We start from the raw sequence: 18,639 nt of genomic DNA, 5'->3' as shown, positions 1-18,639 counted from the left end.
TTAAGCATTTGTTCTTAGTAGACAAGATGAAATGGCAATTGAATTTATGCATCGTTTCAACCAAGAATGATGTGATCAGCAGACAGGTCAACCTAAAGAGACTTGAAAATGATGGATAGATATGTCGAATAGAGTCATCTGTATTTGTTGCTGCAATTGCCATCGAGCTATAGATATGCTGCTTTTGATGGTGTCAAGCGATCTCCTTGTCTTCATCAAACACACAAACACAGCAAGAACAGCTCAGTGATCTTTCCCATCATCCAGTAGCAGAATCAATCATCCTACCTCTTTACTACCACTACAACATCCCATCACTGTCACCTCCAAAGTTGTTTTTCTTTGTGGATTCTACCACCCTACCAACATGAGCTTGGTGGAGTGGTGAGGTCAGCGCTAGATTCTTAACCTCTGATGCAAGGGATAAATCTTGTCTACCAAATGAACACTTGGCCAAGCTGTCAAGGAAAAGTTGGTGCCTTCATGAAATCTGGGCAATTGTTTGCAACTTAACAAGTAGGTCAGTGATGCTCAACTCCATTTAGGTTCTTCTCCCTCAAAAGTAGAAGTGTCAGTTGGGAAATCTCACTTCCTTTGTATAAGAGGAAGATTTAACTATCAGACAATTACCTAAATTTATGAGTGTAGCAATTTTGAGTTGTTTGTTTACATGCTAAACAAAAAAGTACTGATATTAATAATATTCTTCGTCCGATTACGACTTGACATGTGGATGATAATTTATCGTACATTATCACTATATAAATTGTAAGAAAATATGAATCATCATAATTCTATGAATAATTTTTTTTATCATAAGTAGTCACGGATCTCGAGTTATAAATATAGATCATTCTTTTTTTATATTTACTCATATCACGTATCAATTGATTTAGGTATCGAAAGGAACTTATCATATTTAAGTTTTGAAGTCGGGTTTGATTCCAAAGTTCATTCTCCTAAAAATTTGTATCGTTAAGTAATTTTCGATAAAATTTAAAAACAAGTTTGATTTAATTTGTTTTCGATAAAATTTGTCTCCACTAACAAATAGAAAACAATCAAATCAAACAAGTTGCAACATATGAGAATCTCAGCTGCACTTCAACTTCCATAAACAAAGACCTCACTCAAATAAGAACAATCTTTTTTTTCTTCTCATTCCTGCAGAACACAACCAAGAACATTACAGGACACAGGTACCTTGTTATATATCTGACAACGTTGGCATTCAACAGAACTGCTCCTCACTTTCCTAGTCTTTCATCAGCCTACTGAGAAAGCAATGGCTTCTGCTATTTGTGTGCTGAGCTCATGCATTCTTCCTAGTTCCTACTATATTCTCTCTCTTGGGTCATCTTCCTCATATGGCTGTGCCTACCCATCCCGGCAACGCGTGCTCCCCTGTAGGCCCTCCCTGTCTCTCCCTGGCTTTAGCACACACAACCAAAGGAAGGGCTGTGAGATGGGGAAAACATGGAATGATACAGTGCACTGAGAGGAACAAGAAAAGAAGACTTCATCCACATGACCCCCCACTTGTGATCCTTTCTTGGTAGACCACCCAACCCCGACATCTGTATCCCTATCCACTGTGCTCATAGCTTTTTGTTTGGAGCTTTGTTAGTTTCCATGTGCTCTGTATACATCCATTTCCACCTACAATTGGATTGTTTAGGAGGAGGCACTGTCAGTACAGCAGGGACAGAAGCAGAGCTTTCCTCCTCCCCAAAGAAAAGGAAAGAGGCTTTTGTATCATTGGGGCAATAATGCACACCTCCCCATGTGTCATCCCTTGGAACAAGTGATGCTTACTAGGTAGTTAAGACCTTCGGGAGGATGCATCTGCCCCGGCATGATCCAAGGTTTGTGCTTGCAGATCCATATGCAGCCAATGGAAGGTCATTCCTAGGCTCGATGACCTGCCATGTCCATTCTTTATCTCTTGAGGTCCTTGTCATTCATGTCATCCATATGCAGTCACAGGAGGTTTCAAGCACTGCTAAACACTCAAAAACAATAATTAGCATACATATATACATATATATTCTATGGCAAGCAATTTCTCTCGTTCTGGCATCAAGTAGATCCCAGGACCAGCATTACATCATCCTGGTGGAATCAATTCAAAGGGATCACATAGTAGTCATGTAGATGAGGATTAAGGTGCTGATGATTGAAGTAACAAAGTACATGAGAGGACCCACTGGATGAGAATTAATATTGAGGACTATTTGATGGCACACATGATGTGATCAACTAATATGTTCTTGGCTCACCCACCACATATATCTGCAAACATCCAGGACAGATCCAGCTAATGGTTGTAGCAGCCACAACCGGCAAGACAATTATATATACATGTGAATACTAATCATTCTGTGTCTGCTCAGCTTACTTTATGTATGAATGCTTAATGTAGCATAAACATATAGATCTTCTACAAGTCACAAGAGAATATGTAGATTACAGAGACCCACATCTGTCCAAAGAAGTATCTACTTCTCTTATCTGTTTCACAAATCAGCACAGAAAATGTTGGTATGGAGAGGTATTGATGGAACTTATAGGTATATGGTGAGACAACTTGTCATGATAATAAAATTCTTTGGCACATGTGATCTACAATGGCAGGTGTAGCTGTCTGTCCAATGATTCTTTGGAGTAGTGCTCCATAATTTTGGAAAATAACATATAGAACAAGTGGGTCTTCTTCATATTATAATACTATCATTTGTTGGCACTGCCTGGGCCATCTTTCACCTTCATATGCCTAAACTGCACTGGCCAAGGGACTGGGATTTGTTTGGCATGCCATGAGCACCCATTAGAATACTCTGCTGGGAGTCTGTGAAGAGAATCTTAAATCCTCCCTCTGCCTCCAGGTTGGGTTGTAGGGAGATTGTTGTGTTGGTACAAGGACATGTTCACTGTAGTTGCAGGAGAAGAGAACAGTCATCCCTCAGGCTGCAGTTCCGAGTCCTCTCTTCCAGGAGCAGAAGAATTGAGCTGCTAACAGGAGCCAGGTAAGAGTTCCCTCTTCCTTTGTCATTTGTTCCTTTCACCAATTGTGAGATGAGATCATGATAGTTTTTTCGCATTTGTCATGGTCATAGAGCACATAATGTTCTCTTATGGCCTTCAGCTTACAGTAAGACAGAATGGTTGTGTAGGATGATAGCTTATTAGGAAGCATTTCTTGCCAATTTTTCTCTCAGAGATTGACATGTACAGGTTATGCACCATTCTGTAACCAATGTAAATGAGTTAGAGGAAAAGGAGACATCAGAAAACAAGAAATCTAATACAAAACAGTAAAATCAATGCTTTTTCTAGAAAGCAATTTCATAAAATGTTCAACCATAAGACAATTGGAATTTAAGGAACTCATCATGTTCAGGAATAACCTACTGAAACCTGAAAAATTAATTCCTTTTAGGAAGATGTTAAATTGTTAATAATGTTGAAGAATATCTTTCAACTGAATGTCTTCTTGCTTTCCTTTCTTTTTCTCTTCTTTTATCTTAGGTAGCTAATTCAAAAATCACCTGTATCTTTTTTTGCCCTTGTGAACTAATTTACCTAATATAATTGCATGTCAAAAAACTGCATAAGGCATGCATATTAATTGAATTATTTTCTCCATGTATGCTTATATAGGAATTCGATAAAAAATAACAGTAGCTTTGTTGGTTGAAACTTGATCACCTTTGGCAGTCAAATTCAATTCAACAGAACAACCACAGTAGTGAATTTGATTGCAAGATGAGATACCGTGAAGGCAGGGAAAGCAAGGATGCATGATCTTGTGGCTTTAACTTGCCAAAGCACCACAACACCACTCTGAAGACATCAGAAGATAGAATTTGAAGGCCAATGGGGAGATACATGAAGCAGCATGACAAAGAATACTTGAAGATGGCCATCTTGAAGCAGGAAACTGCCTTTCGACAACAGGTAGCTTCTTGTGCCTTCAATTCGGACAAGTCATGAGGAAACTGCTGCTGACTCCATTCTATCGGCTGCCTGATCCAGGTGCATGAACTCCACCGTCTATACCAAGTTCAGCATCTGCTGATGAGAGAAATGAAGAACACCAACAAGAAGATCCAACTGGACGAACATTGCAGGGCACTTGATCTGGAGCTGCCGGCAGAACAATTCAGTGGAAAGCAACATAGAAATGTGGTGTTGGAGACTTACCAGGAAAGCGACTTACAGCTGACGCTTGCAACCGGAAGCAGCACCCGACGAAAAGAAACATCAACTGCTTCAGATTGTGGATCTAGTTTTTCTTCATCTTCAACACAGTCTGGAACTACAAAACAAAATGGCAACAGATCAGGACTGTTCCAGGTTCCTGAGATTGATATGAGGTTCAATCATGATAGGCATAGTGGATTCAAGATTGAGGAACAAATGAGACAGGATGGTGTAAAGCAGCGTACTTGGTTTTCTCAATGTTTGGGCATGAACATGACATGATTGCTTTATGCAAAGCAATGAGATATCATTTGTGGTTGTCAGAGACAACCAATTTAGATGGGAAACTGCCCTGTAGAGTTGAAGATGGTGAGCAGTGAATCTGTATAAGCAGAAAAGACAATAAGCTAGAATTAACAGAGGAGAGATGCACGTTATAATTGGAACTAGAAGGCCTTAGCAGCTTAAACTATTATCAATGCTAGAAGTACATTCTCTAAATGATGTACTAAGTTGTTTATTGGATGATGTAAAACCTATCGATCTCTCAATCACCAGCAACTTTCAAATGACAAACTATTCTGAAGAAGCAGGATGCAGGGGCTACCAAATATGCATGCATTTGTCCAAGCATACTTTGCATACAGAATTGCATTTTCAATTTAGATTCAAGTTAGAGTCAATGGACAGATCAAGGAACATGTTTCTTCAGAAATTTTTTTCTGCAGTCTTGGTATCTAGCAAGATACAAAATTGATATGGCAGCCAACAAATTCTAATCCAACAGCAAGTTATATATTACAATATGCATTACTTTTCAAACTTGTTGTGACATTTATCCAAAAGCTTCAAACTATGAAAGTGAAACATATTGTCATTATTTGGTACTTGTAATAATATTAATGCATGAAAGCATACAGAAGATCATATCTCTAATTGATTTAGCAAAGTGCTATCCTGAATTAGGAGAAAAAATCATATATTGCCCAACCAGACATGTAAAGTCATCTACCAATCTTGCTCTTCTTTTACTAAAATGGAGGAATAATTGAAGAATAACAAGAAATTTTCATCATCAAACTGCACCCATGCCTGTGCAATCTGAGAAGAAACTACTTCTCTCCACTGCCATAAGAAGAACCAGAGAAAGGCACAGCTCTCTCTCTCTCTCTCTCTCTCTCTCTCTCTCTCTTTCTCTCTCTCTAATTACTAAGATAAAGTCATAAGCCCACTGAGTGCTCTACTGCTCTTTGATAAGGAATCCTTCTACAAAATTTGAACAGATTTCCTTATTTATCATTCAGAGGCAAGGCCTTGTTTTCATAATCTAAAGGCCGATTCATATCAGACTGATTACATGAAAAAACCACCTTAAGAACAGTATTATCAATTTCCTGTCATAGTGAAAATATTAAATCAAAATGTATTCCACATATACCAGCAAAATACTTATGATGCAGCAGTATAAGAAGCATCAAGAACCATACTGTTACAGAAAAAAGAACTCATAATTCCTAACTTCAAGTTTACATGTAATAACAATGATATCAAAACCTAAATTATATTTCTTTAATCCTATTTACAACTTTTCTGAAGGCATTATCCTAGACAATACAAATAGAGAAACTGATGTTGCTAAACATACCATATCTAAAGTCTACTATCTGAGCATCTTGCAAAATTTTGGAGAATACAACTGACAGCAGAAAATTCTGATAGGAGTTAGCCAATTGTTTTTGAATGCTTACTTTCTGCAAGCTTGCCATGTAAATGAGATATGTAATCCATAGAAACAAGAATGAAGTAAAAAAATGATATATGAATTAAAAAATTACCAGAAAGAATATCATTTAATGTTCCTGCATTCCAAATTTAAAAAGAAAACCTACTGAATTGAGTTAGTTAGAATGGAGCTTAAAAGACAAGTTAAACTATGTGAAATAAAGATAATTCCGAAGCAAGATAAGCTTTAGCTTTGAATCTCTTGATACAAATCATAATTCAGCTGCTCACTCATATGAGAAAGGAGAAAGCATAATGTTCTACTGCAGAAGCCTTGTTATCTAGATTCTAGACAATCACTGATGCCTTGCTGTCACAGAAGCAAAGCAAAATTGAAGCCTGATCATCAGTCGCATTTTCTTACGATATTTTCTAGTATGTGGTTAGCAATCAGTATCTGAGTCACAACAATTCATGCTATAATTTCACATTCACAATATGATATAAGACATTAACATGCAAGATTTCAGCTGTTTCGGCTTGTGCATTACAAATGCTTCGGCACAAAATAAGAAAGGGTATCTCCCATACATAGATGGTTGCGAGTTCAAAATTTCAACATCTCAGGTAAAATCAACTCCACCATACAGACATTCATAGGCTCTAGTATTCTATTCGTAGTCCACCATTCAGATATTCCTAATTTTAGGCTTTGAATCAAGGTTCGTAATTTTGTACCATATATATATATGTATGTATATATATATATGTATGTATATATATATATGTATGTATATATATATATGTATGTATATATATATATGTATGTATATATATATATGTATGTATATATATATATATATATATATATGTATATATATATATATGTATATATAAATGTATATGTGTATGTGTATGTGCATGTGTATATATGTATATGTTTATATGTGTATGTATATGCATATGTATATATGTATATATATATACATATATATATATACACATACACATACATATACATATATAAATACATACATATATACATATATACATACATATATACATACATATATACATACATATATATATATATATAAGGGCGACGTCACCGAGGCTTCTTCTCCCCGCGCAGATGAGGAGAAGTTGCCGACGACGCCAAGGCCTCGTCGCCTCAGGCAAGAACGAAGCGACATCTCATCTATGGCATCTGGTCAGGGAGGTCGGTGATGGATCGGGATCGTTGAGGGAGAGTGGTGCCAGATCTCCAGGTTCTCCCTTTTCTTCTCCCTCTTCTTCAACTAATATCGCCATATAGCGGGCGACGACGATCGAAATCGACCATCACCGATCAATTTCGCATGATAATGAGGCGGAAACAGCCCCAATTGATGGTATCACCCGGTAGCAGGCGGTATCTTTCGAAATTGAAAAGTTTGATTTGAATAACATTCAACATCCGGATAAGGCTTACTGTTTCTTTCTTTTTTGTCTTGTTCTTTTGCAAAAGGTAATTGGTAAAGATGAGATTCGAGTCCAGAATTTATAATAAACTGTCAAAGTCTTTACCAGCTAAGATACCTGACACCTTCCTGGCTATTAGCTTTACAAACTAAACCCTGAAATCCTAAAGAGATACTCTATCAACCGCACCTCCCTTTAAAGCTCAAGATCAAGAACTATTGAGTGCGCTACACGATTCAGAATTCTTGCAGACATCGAAAATCTTAAAAAAGAACCTAACTTTTAAGATACTGAACCAATTTTAACAAGAAACCACCGAAAAAATGCAAGCTTACTCGGGAATGGATAAATGGGGGGCAGGTCGCGCAATAACGAGATGTCAACGGAGGTGAATACGGCCCCGGCATTGATCGAACCGGGCGTTCCTCGATCGATCATGTCAAGATACCAATTTACGAACTCATTCCGAGAGGATCTCGCAGAAGAAGCGGTGGAAGCGGAGGGCGAGACCACCTCCTGAGATTGGAAGAGAGAACATGGGATTGCGTATAAGCTCTCGCTTGCGGCAATGAGGGCTCGAAGACGTCGCCGGAGAGCGGAGCCCGTAGGTGGTGGAACAGGAGGCGGAAAGGGAGGAGGGCGAGACGCGGGTGGTACGGCGTTCCCGGCGATTACCTTCTCGATCTCGTGATTGGCGCATGGGGGTTCCGTTTTTTAGAATTGCCGCTTACTTCCCAAAAGGAGCCCACAAAACAAACCCAACTCATCAGACGATCACCACCGTTAATCCCGTCATTCCAATGTGCCGACGAGGGCGGTATCGTTGATTTCTTCGTGGGTGTCGAAAGCGGTGCTTCTTTTTGGTCCCTTTCGTTTCGGCGTCTGGTGACTTAAAATGGGCCCCGCGCAGGGTGGGTTTGCCAAGTCGCAATTAGCTTGCACTGAGTTCGGTTTGGGTTCAACTCGAATCAAACCGCAGGACCGGTCCAGATTTTTATCGGCTCGGCACGGCTCATCCGTGAACGAGTCACATGCGGGAATCTTAGCGAGGGCGAGCCATCCTAGCGATCCGAGCTTTGGATTCCGTGGGTCGCACCCACCGGCGCCCACATTGGCCTTCCCCTAGCTCTCGTGTTCGGTTCGCCGTCGCCCTCTCCTTTACTCTTCGTTTTTGCCCCCCGCTCGTGAAAGCTACACGCGATCGCTGTTAAGATTTCCCCTCTCCTCCCGATTTGCCTCTCGCCTTTGCGATCGGCAAGGTCTTCGGAGGACGAGGAGGAGGCCGGGTATATACCGACGTGAGGCCTTTGCGCTGCCATGTCGAAAGCCCGGGTATATACCGACGTTAATGTTCTCCGGCCCAAGGATTACTGGGATTACGAGTCGCTCACCGTTCAATGGGGGTAAGAGCTGGATTCTCTGAAGCCTAGCCGTGGATTTAGCCCTAATTTATATGTCCCCTCTTTGCGGTGTTCTCTTTCTTGATCTGGCACCGATTTGGGCAGCCGAGCTACCCGATGCATGTGGATTTGCTTCTAACGTGTGTCTTGCGTGTGGATTGATGATTGTCCACTTTGATTTGCCTATTTAATGTCGGTATTCTTTTTTATTTTTTATTACGTGAGAGAGGGGGAAATACATGAGCATCGATTGAAGGAAGGGTTTTTGTTTGGGGAAAGAAAAACTTGACCTCGGGAGAAAAAAGGTGGATGATAGGAAATGTAACAGGTTTAGGAAGAAGAACGAATTGAACGCTAAAAGCACTAGTTTTCCTGGGCCACGTGATAGAGAGAATAGAAAATAACATAACAGAGATGTTCGTTTCAGATTTCTTTTGTTTTGCTAGATCTAAAAGTTTAAATTGAATAATCATACACGACTTGGACATTGTGGATGCTAAACGATGGTTTCAAAACCTGATCATTACCAGTACCATTGTTGCAAACTGCTTTTCAGGTAACTTATGATTGAAGCAGGAGTACTAAGGTGCCTGAAGATTGTGACAACCAACCAAAAAAGTGAAATGTTTAATATTTTGCATTTGTTGCTTTTATGCATTGGAGATATTGACAGAAAAATAAATGGAAAAGTTAAAGGCATAAGTATCTATATATCAGTTTTCTGGAATCATTCTTGTCCAAGAAAATTGGTAAACTTCTTATAGAGGGGAAGGAATATAGAACATACATTATTATTAGTCCAAAGACTCAAAGATCTGCTTGAATTTGTGGAAAGAGCATCTGCTAAACCACTCATGAAATCTATTCTGATCTTGGCATGACTCATGGGACAAATGACTGCATGGTGTAGAACCACGGATCATTGGTTTTTGTAAGGTCAATTAAGAAATTCAACGGTTCTAGTAATTGATCAAGCCTTAGAAGATCAAAGTCAAATTTTCAGTATGAATTTCACTTTGCCAAGTCAAGTTACTATCCATAACAGAAGATCAAAATCCTTCAGCAGCAGTATTTGGAGAAGTGAAGATACTTCCTTCTCGAGTGAGCTGCATGGTTTACATTTCTTTTCTCTAGCTTCTTCATACTTCATTTAATCAAACACTAATCCCATCTACTCTAGTTTATAGTTCTTGAAACTTAGAATGTTAATTTGATATGTAAACTAGTTTTTTAATTGAAATGTCAGCATATACAGGAATTTGATAACTTGTTAGTTATGAAGCTTGTATATGTATCAATGATTAATTTATACACAACTAACAACCAGCCATTCTGTATTTCTTTTTTACTTAATTTGCATATAAATAACCTTTCTGTCCGGAGTAATGATCCATTGACATGCCCTAGATTCCCTTTTGGTTATTTTTTTGGATTTTTGCACATTTCATTGTATGTGTATTAAGCTATTAAGAATTCTTGTAAAAAGAGCAACTAGTTATATGGTACTTGCTTCATTAGCTGCTTGTGCGGTGTTTTCTTCAGATTTTCAGAATCATCACCGATGATGATAATGACAAGAAATAATTTTTTGTATTCACTTGGAAGATGAATTATGCTAAACAAAGTTCAAAATATACTTTTTTCTTCAGGAATCAGGATGATTATGAGGTTGTGAGGAAAGTTGGAAGAGGGAAGTACAGTGAGGTCTTTGAAGGCATTAATGTAACCAATAATGAGCGATGCATCATCAAGATCCTAAAGCCTGTGAAGAAAAAGAAGGTATTGATTCATATGTTGGTTCTCATGTGCTATTATTGCATTTTTTATCTTTAGTGTTCTTTTAATGTACAGGTCCTTTACAAAAAATTACTGGAAAAAGAAATATATCCTATTGTTTGTTAATAACTTTCTATTGTTCATGGAAAAAGTAACCACATTGATGTCTTATATAACACGAACAGTTAGTCTGATGGTCACCTGGAATTTAGTTCGGCAAAGAGAAAGTCGGATGGGACCTACTCGTATCATTTATAACTCTCTTCTTTTTATATCAATGAAATATATAAGCTGAAACGAAACTCCAGAGAACGATTGCTGTCTGACCATCCATAATGTGAGTCTTGCAGAATACGTGACAAGACATGACTTGCCGATCAAAGTAAATAAAATGTTTCATTGGTGTTCTCATAAATTAATAAGCTCTCTTGAATTTTAGCTGTCTTATATTTATTTTTCTTTTCTTTGCTTAATATGTTTTTAGGAAGCTATATTACATGATTTTATGAAACCAATTTCCACTTTACACTTGTCATTTTTCTATTGTTCTCCTTGTCTCTTATTATGATGAAAGATAAGTCATGTTTTCCCTGTCCGTATTGTCCAAAAATTTGTAGATCTAGTGGATAGTAACACAATTTATTCATCTGTTTTCTTTCGCCCTTCTCTTATTTTCATTCTTGCTAGTCATGGTGATGGTTTTAGCTCCCGAAGAACTTAGTAAAATGCAGTATTTATATCTAGTGTATTCGTTGACAAATATCCACACACATGAAACAATCTGATTATATAATATTTTGTAAGGTTATTCTTTGTCATATTCTCTGGATCAGAATGAATGGAGATAAATATTGATTATTTCCCTTTCTTTAGTAAGATTGTTCTTGCTAAGAATGCCACCATGCTTTTTTCACATACTCTTCAAATGAAAATGTTCTTCCTTCCCATTCTTTTCTTTAAGTAGTAATTGTGTTTTACTGTCATCTTTTATCAGTTGCTGCAGTTATGCTACCATGAGAATAAAAGTTTGTGGCTAAACCGATTTATCTCCATTGTTCTTTCTAAACTGTTTTTCTTACATCTTTTTGCAGATTAAGAGGGAGATAAAAATACTTCAGAACATTTGTGGTGGCCCAAATATTGTGAAGCTTTTTGATATTGTCAGAGATCAGCATTCAAAAACTCCTAGCTTGATATTTGAATATGTTAACAGTACAGACTTCAAAGTCTTGTACCCTACATTGACGGATTATGACATACGATACTATATTTATGAGCTTCTCAAGGTTTCTCTCTTGCCCCTTTTCAAAACAACTCTGCATGCCTTATTTATATGCTTGTTTGTCCTAAGGTTTAAAAAATTATGAAAGCCATAAGAGAGCCAACCAGTGTTTGGGAGCTATCTTCCTTTGCAAGTCATTGTTAGGCTAAGTAAGCTATCGCATTGAAGAACTTTGATCATGAGATCTAATGTAATTTTCTTGATAGATTCATTCATGAGAATGATGTTAGTTTGTCATTTGTTGTTTATGGTTCAAAAAGAATTGGCTTCCACCTTATCTGGTAGTGATATTTCAGCTTTTGGACTTTTCTATCAATCTTATAAGATGTATACGTAAACTTGGATATATTGTTTAATCTTTCAGTCTGACCATTTGTTGATGCAGCTGGTGGGCATCATTGCTCAGCATATATTTTAGCTGTAGAATAGGAGAGTACAAAGGTGTAACCAATTCTGCAAATAACTTTGAACTTGTACACACATGCAATCATTGTCCTACTTCTGGGTTGCTCGACTATTTCTCGAGATTTATTTATCTTCACATGCCTTGTGAACTTTATACTGCTTTGTGGCACTTGTAGGCACTAGATTACTGCCATTCTCAAGGAATCATGCATAGAGATGTCAAGCCCCATAATGTCATGATAGATCATGAACTACGGAAACTCAGGCTAATAGACTGGGGACTTGCTGAGTTTTATCATCCTGGCAAGGAGTACAATGTTCGTGTAGCATCAAGGTAGGTATCACATGCTAAAGTTTTTATCATCCTTTTATCTGGCAATTAAGGGAAAACATAAGAAATGACTTACTGCCTTTTTCTGAGGTCAGTTACTTTGCTAATTTTTTATGCAGAACAAGGCCAATTATGACATTTTAGCATTAAATAGAAATAAAAATGGCACTGAGTAAGAAGGAAGATTAATGAATGTTGATATTCAAAGATCTAATTGTTATTGTTAGTGCGTCTTTTGTCTTAGTTGTTCTTCTTGTTCAACTTTCTGAAGATTCTTGACTGGTGCCTCATGTTTGAGTTTTTAAGAAAGCAGCAACCTTTATTTCTTCTTAGATTCTTGTAACATCTTAAACAGTAATGAGTCTGAAGTCCAACTTTATCATGTTTTGGACATTTAGATAGCCGTGACTCAGTGATTTAAAAAGCGCTAGGCGCCAAAAGGCGCCAAGGTCCAAAAACGCCCGAGGCGCTAGGCGCTCGCCCAGGCGCTCGCCCGAGCGAAGCGAGGCGCTAAAATATAAAAATATAAAATATAATTAATAAATATAATTATTTAAAATTTTAAATAAAAATATAAAAATATATAATATAATTAATAAATATAATCACATTAACAGTATAAACCTGCTGACGGAGAAACGAGGAAGCAGCGGCGAGCGACGGCAGCAGCGGCGGCGAGCGGCGGTGGCAGTGGCGGCAGCGGTGAGCGGCGGCAGCGGCAGCGGGAAAGGGAAAGGGAGCGGAAGGCGCGAGCAGCAGGAGGCCTCGAGGGAGGCGCGAGCAGCGGGAAGGCTCGCGGGAGGGCTCGCAGGAGGCGAGAGGGCTCGCGGGAGGCGCGAGCAGCGAGAGGGCTCGAGGGAGGCGCGAGCAGCGGGAAGGCTCGCGGGAGGGCTCGCTGGAGACGCGAGCAGCGAGAGGGCTCGCGGGAGGCGCGAGCAGCAGGAGGGCTCGCGGGAGGCGCGAGCAGTGAGAGGGCTCGCGGGAGGCGCGAGCAGCGACAACGGCAGCGGGAGCAGCGGCAGCGAGCGACGAGATCGCGATCGGGATCGGCAGCGACAGCAGGTTAGGGTTGGGGTTATATCGGTTTAGTTGGTTCGATTGAACCAACTAACAACCGAACCAGGACCGAACCAGACCTAAAATTCTGGTTCGGTTTACCCAGGCGCTCGCCCGAAGCGCCCAGCGCCTGGGCTCGGGCGAGCGCCCAGGCGGCGCCTGATTGAAGCGCGCCGCCTGGGACATTAGCGAGGCGCTCGGGCCTCGCCTCGCCTCGCCCGAGCGCCTAGGCGAGCGCCCGAGCGCCTTTTGCAATCACTGCCGTGACTATCTGGAATTACTGCTCTATTTATGAGTTGATGTTGCCTTAGGAACCAGCCGGACATTTAGATAGCCATGACTATCTGGAACCTTTCTTTCTAAATGTCAATCTGTATGACCTCGTACAACCAAAATGATGAAATATAAGATGAATTCTTTATCATGGATGTTTCCTAAACATGTCTAATTGTTAGATTTAGACTAAACTCTAGTAATGTACTTAAATGAGTTTGTTGGAATCCAGATACTTCAAGGGTCCTGAGCTCCTGGTTGACTTGCAAGATTATGACTATTCACTGGACATGTGGAGTCTTGGTTGCATGTTTGCTGGAATGGTAAGTGATCTCTGTTGGAAAATTTATCTAATGAAATGCTTAGTCTTTTGAACACTATTAAGGCACACTGCAATCAACACTAAGAACTGTATATGGTTTACACATCTCTGCTGTTTGATTACAGATATTTCGCAAGGAACCTTTCTTCTATGGTCATGACAATCATGATCAGCTTGTTAAAATTGCTAAGGTAAATATCAGTTAAACTTTGTTCTTTCTGCTTTGGATGTAAGGTTATTCAATGCAATTTATTTGCATTGGCTTTTAACAGAAAATTTCATTGAACTTGTATGTTGATTCTCTTTCCAAATTTCGAAACTTATTAAATAAATATTCAGATTCTGATCAGAAGTGAATTTGTACTAGATGACAACTTGTTATTTTAGCCTATTGTACTTGATGCAGTTTGTGGTGTTTTTTTTTTTTTTACCAAAGAAAATTAAAAATATATTAAAACTTAACCAAGTCTGATACAACCACTGCTGTTCGCATCATTGCGAACCAACATCTCTAAGACAGAAGGCAGTTCAGCCTGCCAAATAACAGTGTCAGCTTGCATTCTTTCATGATTTGCAAGCTAATTTGCTGGTTGATTTCCCTCCTGATAGATATTGGTAATCTTCCATTCCAAAAATTGAGTACATAAGAAAAATGTATCCTTAATTATATTCAAAACTCCCCTTGGGGGGTCAATCTTGTTGGAAATTAGATTGACAATTGTAAGAGAATATGTCTCGATTAATAATCTTTGAATGCCAGCCCGCAAAGCTGCTTGAATCCCTTCCTTAATTGCCCAAGCCTCACAGTATATATTATTCCTTCTTACAAGCTGCCTGCATCCAAAGATTAAAAGTAATCCATTAGTGTCCTTGATAATAAATCCTACTCCCCCTAAATCCTTGTGGTCCCAAGATCCATCCAGCCCTTTTGTGTAGGGATCCATTTGACAAGAATTTCTTGTTTCCTCTTATTTCCCTCAGGGATAGCAATTGTCAACACAGTATAAGCAGCAGCAACAACTCTACACAGTAGGGTGAAGGGCTGTATTTGTGTGTTATTAAAAAGTTTATCATTTCATGCTTTCCAAAGGTACCAAAGAGAAGTAGCAATCAAGGTTTTGATTGCCATAGCATCATGGGAATGAATAAGATCCCACACCCGTTTAGCATAAGAACATTGAAAAAATAGGTGAGCGATAGATTCAACAGGTTCATCACACCAAACACATGTAGAGTTGTTGCTAATACAAAAGGACCCAATCCTATCAGCATTTGTGGTGGTTTCATTGACCTATTTATCAAGTGTCATTCCAGAAATGTGGTTGCATTATAATTAGAAGATATAATTAGAAGGTTTTTAAAAATTTTATGATCTTATTATTGATCAAATTGCTAATGTGACCTTACTGTCTTTATAATCTGGTATCTCATAAGGCTTTGTTCATTAACTCCATTAGAATGTATGTGATGCCAGAGCTGCAACTATTTGTGGTGTACTTTTCTTTGTTTAGCCACTGAACCTGAGAAGGATGTTATTATATAAAATATTTCCTTTTCTCTTCTTCTTCTTCTTCTTCTTCTTCTTCTTCTTCTTCTTCTTCTTCATTCATCCTCCCCTTCCAGAACCACTTTGACATTTAACTACCATGTGCATCTTGGTATGGGCCTGCCAATGTATCATCACTTTCTAAAGCAGTTTTGAAACATGGTATCTGGTAGATCTTCTTTGGTTTCACTTTCTAAACAAGGAGGCCTCATCTTTCTCCTTCCAAGAGTGTAAGGTTAAGGTATACTAATTCCGATATGTGATGACGCATCCCACTTTGTGATTGTGCAGGTGATGGAGCCACTGAGCCACTTGTTGCTGAAATTTCTGTGTATACTCAACTAACCATTTCAACTGGGACTTTAACCATTTCCGACATGTGATCCCACCCATCCCTGCTTTGTGATACCAAGTGGTTTATGCTGGTCCCACCAAGGGTTGATACTGGTCCATATGATTTGGTTTTTTTTTTTTACTCGTATTGGATGATATAAGATTGTATCTTGGTACTATACCAGTCCGATAAGGTATTGAAACTGGTATTGGACCATAATATTAAACCTTAGACCAAAATAACCTGAATTTAATATGAATGCAAACTAGACTAGAGCTGACCCTTTATAGACCTGGCTGCATTGATACTGAGGGGACATGGGTTTTCAAGATGGAAGGAACAGAATATGACTAGGTAATTGAGAGTTGAGAGACATGGATGGTCGTGTTGAAATGTAATCAAGATTTATTGTGTATTAGTTTGTATTTTTCAGGAGAACCATATGGGTTGGTTTGGAGTCAATTCTTATTTTCATTTTTCAGGTACTTGGTACTGATGAACTCAATGCATATCTTAACAAGTACCGTCTAGAGCTTGATCCACAGCTTGATGCTCTTGTTGGAAGGTATGATTGTGTTTCTTCATGTGGACATGATAGATAGTGGTTGTTTATATGTGACGTACTATACTCCCAGTGGGATGGAGTCTTGCATTTTTTATCCCAATATCATAGTCTTGCTTTTTTTGCTGCAGGCATAGCAGGAAACCATGGTCTAAATTTATCAATGCAGACAATCAGCATCTTGTTTCTCCAGAGGTCTTATTTTGTGCTTCTTTTGTAGCTTTAATGTGCAATATACTTTGGCCTTTAGATATCTACTTTTGCCTTCTTTTGTTATCATCATTCCCAATAGCCCTCCATCGTGACTATGGCTGAAAATTTGCATGCAGGCAATAGATTTTCTTGATAAACTCCTTCAATATGATCACCAGGATAGGCTCACAGCGCGAGAAGCAATGGTAGTATTTCTGAACTCATATAAGATATTGCTTTTATTCCAAATGAACCCTTATTGTGCTGCTGATTATGATTGAGAATCCTGCATGTAATGCCCAATTTTGTTGATTGACATTGTAACATCTACAGGCAGCATATTTTCAGTTGAATTTTTTTTTTTCCAAGAATATTTGGAGAGACTATGTTAATAAAAAAAATTTCAGCCATAGTAGACTGTAGGAAATCCTGGAAAGAGGATTTAATTTGTCAAAGTGTGATTATGAATTTTACAGTGTGAAACCAACTTAGTTAAAGACTGTAGATAAGGGTTTAAAGGATTTTTATGAATCATTCTCCGAAAAGTGATTGCAAAAACTTGTGATTGAATTAAATTGGTTGCAAAACTGCTAATAGGAAATTTCATTACTACAATTCCTGAAGAGAGCCAAATGCATATGAAGGATCTATCATGAGGGGAACTCAGGCCTATGAACCAATGTTTTAAATATTGATAAGAACATAAGACCAGTGCCCGGCATGTATTGACCGACATAGGATGGTACATCTGATACATTCATTACCATATTGGTCTATGTACTGCTTGAGATTGTCATCCAAAGATAATAAACCTTATTATGAACAACTATGTTATTATCTTTCTCTAAAAGCCTGATTGTGCTTGCTTTCTACATCAACACAAGCCTTTACAGCACGGATGTTGTATTGTTGCTTTGTTTATCTTTTGCAGGCGCATCCATATTTCCATCAAGTGAGGGCTGCAGAGAATAGCAGGATGCGGACCCAATAAAACAGGCAGTTCTGTTGCTGCTATGAAAGTGAGGGCTGTGCAGGCAGTTCTGTTGCTGCTATGAACTCATCCCCATACTGTTATGGATTTGATGTACCTTTGATCTTCGTCACAATTAATAGCACTTGGACGATGTATCGTGCTTGTAGTACCGCCCGATCGAGCCTTTATCTTCCCCTTCTGTAGCACTCAATTGTCATAATGCCTGATTTTGATGTATACTCGGAAATCCTTAGTTCTTGCATTTTTATTTCCTGGATTCTATTTATTAGAGCACCGGAAAGCATGAATCCAATTTGGTTAAATCGGGCAGTGGATGCTCAAGTCCGGCAAGCAAATTGTTGAATCTGTTTCATGTTGTATGTTTGTTGAAAGTCAACGATCCATAATCAAATCTTGGTATGATGTTAGACATGTAGTCAATTATAGATTATTTTTGTATTTTTAAAAAATATTTTTATATTTATAAAAAATAAAATATTTATTTTTTATATATCATCGATTACTCAACGATAAATGAGATAAATTGTGCTTAATGATATATATTATAAAATAATGATTAAAAAATTAACCAAATAGTTTGTTTTTATAAATATAAAAAATCTCTAATATAATTATAAAAAACATTAAAAAAATCAAAAATATTAAAGATAATTAATTATATTAGATAATTAATAATTAACCCGATAATTTCACACATTATTTCTTCTTCCTACTTGAGTCTCGTCATATTTAATATATCATTCATCATGATTCAATTCACATTAACTTATTCCAACCATT

At 38.2% G+C, this 18,639-nt stretch overlaps 2 protein-coding genes across 2 annotated transcripts; both read left to right on the top strand.

Annotated features, from left to right (window-relative positions):
• The first annotated feature begins 3,819 nt into the window (after window positions 1–3,819).
• Window positions 3,820–4,795, top strand: LOC135640494 (uncharacterized). Its single transcript, XM_065154966.1, has 2 exons — window positions 3,820–3,957; window positions 4,036–4,795. The coding sequence occupies exons 1-2, from the start codon at window positions 3,877–3,879 to the stop codon at window positions 4,483–4,485; spliced, it is 531 nt and encodes a 176-aa protein (XP_065011038.1). The 5' UTR covers window positions 3,820–3,876; the 3' UTR covers window positions 4,486–4,795.
• Window positions 4,796–8,479: 3,684 nt separating this feature from the next.
• LOC135641575 (casein kinase II subunit alpha-2-like) lies at window positions 8,480–18,106 on the top strand. Its single transcript, XM_065157033.1, has 10 exons — window positions 8,480–8,789; window positions 10,436–10,565; window positions 11,654–11,848; window positions 12,426–12,583; window positions 14,142–14,232; window positions 14,357–14,422; window positions 16,594–16,676; window positions 16,805–16,868; window positions 17,003–17,071; window positions 17,797–18,106. The coding sequence occupies exons 1-10, from the start codon at window positions 8,704–8,706 to the stop codon at window positions 17,854–17,856; spliced, it is 1,002 nt and encodes a 333-aa protein (XP_065013105.1). The 5' UTR covers window positions 8,480–8,703; the 3' UTR covers window positions 17,857–18,106.
• The last annotated feature ends 533 nt before the right edge of the window (window positions 18,107–18,639 follow it).

Source organism: Musa acuminata, chromosome BXJ3-6 (assembly GCF_036884655.1).
Source record: "Musa acuminata AAA Group cultivar baxijiao chromosome BXJ3-6, Cavendish_Baxijiao_AAA, whole genome shotgun sequence".
NCBI lineage: Eukaryota > Viridiplantae > Streptophyta > Magnoliopsida > Zingiberales > Musaceae > Musa > Musa acuminata.
The sequence above is the reverse complement of the archived record's forward strand: the minus strand, read 5'-3'. Positions and strand labels throughout refer to the sequence as shown.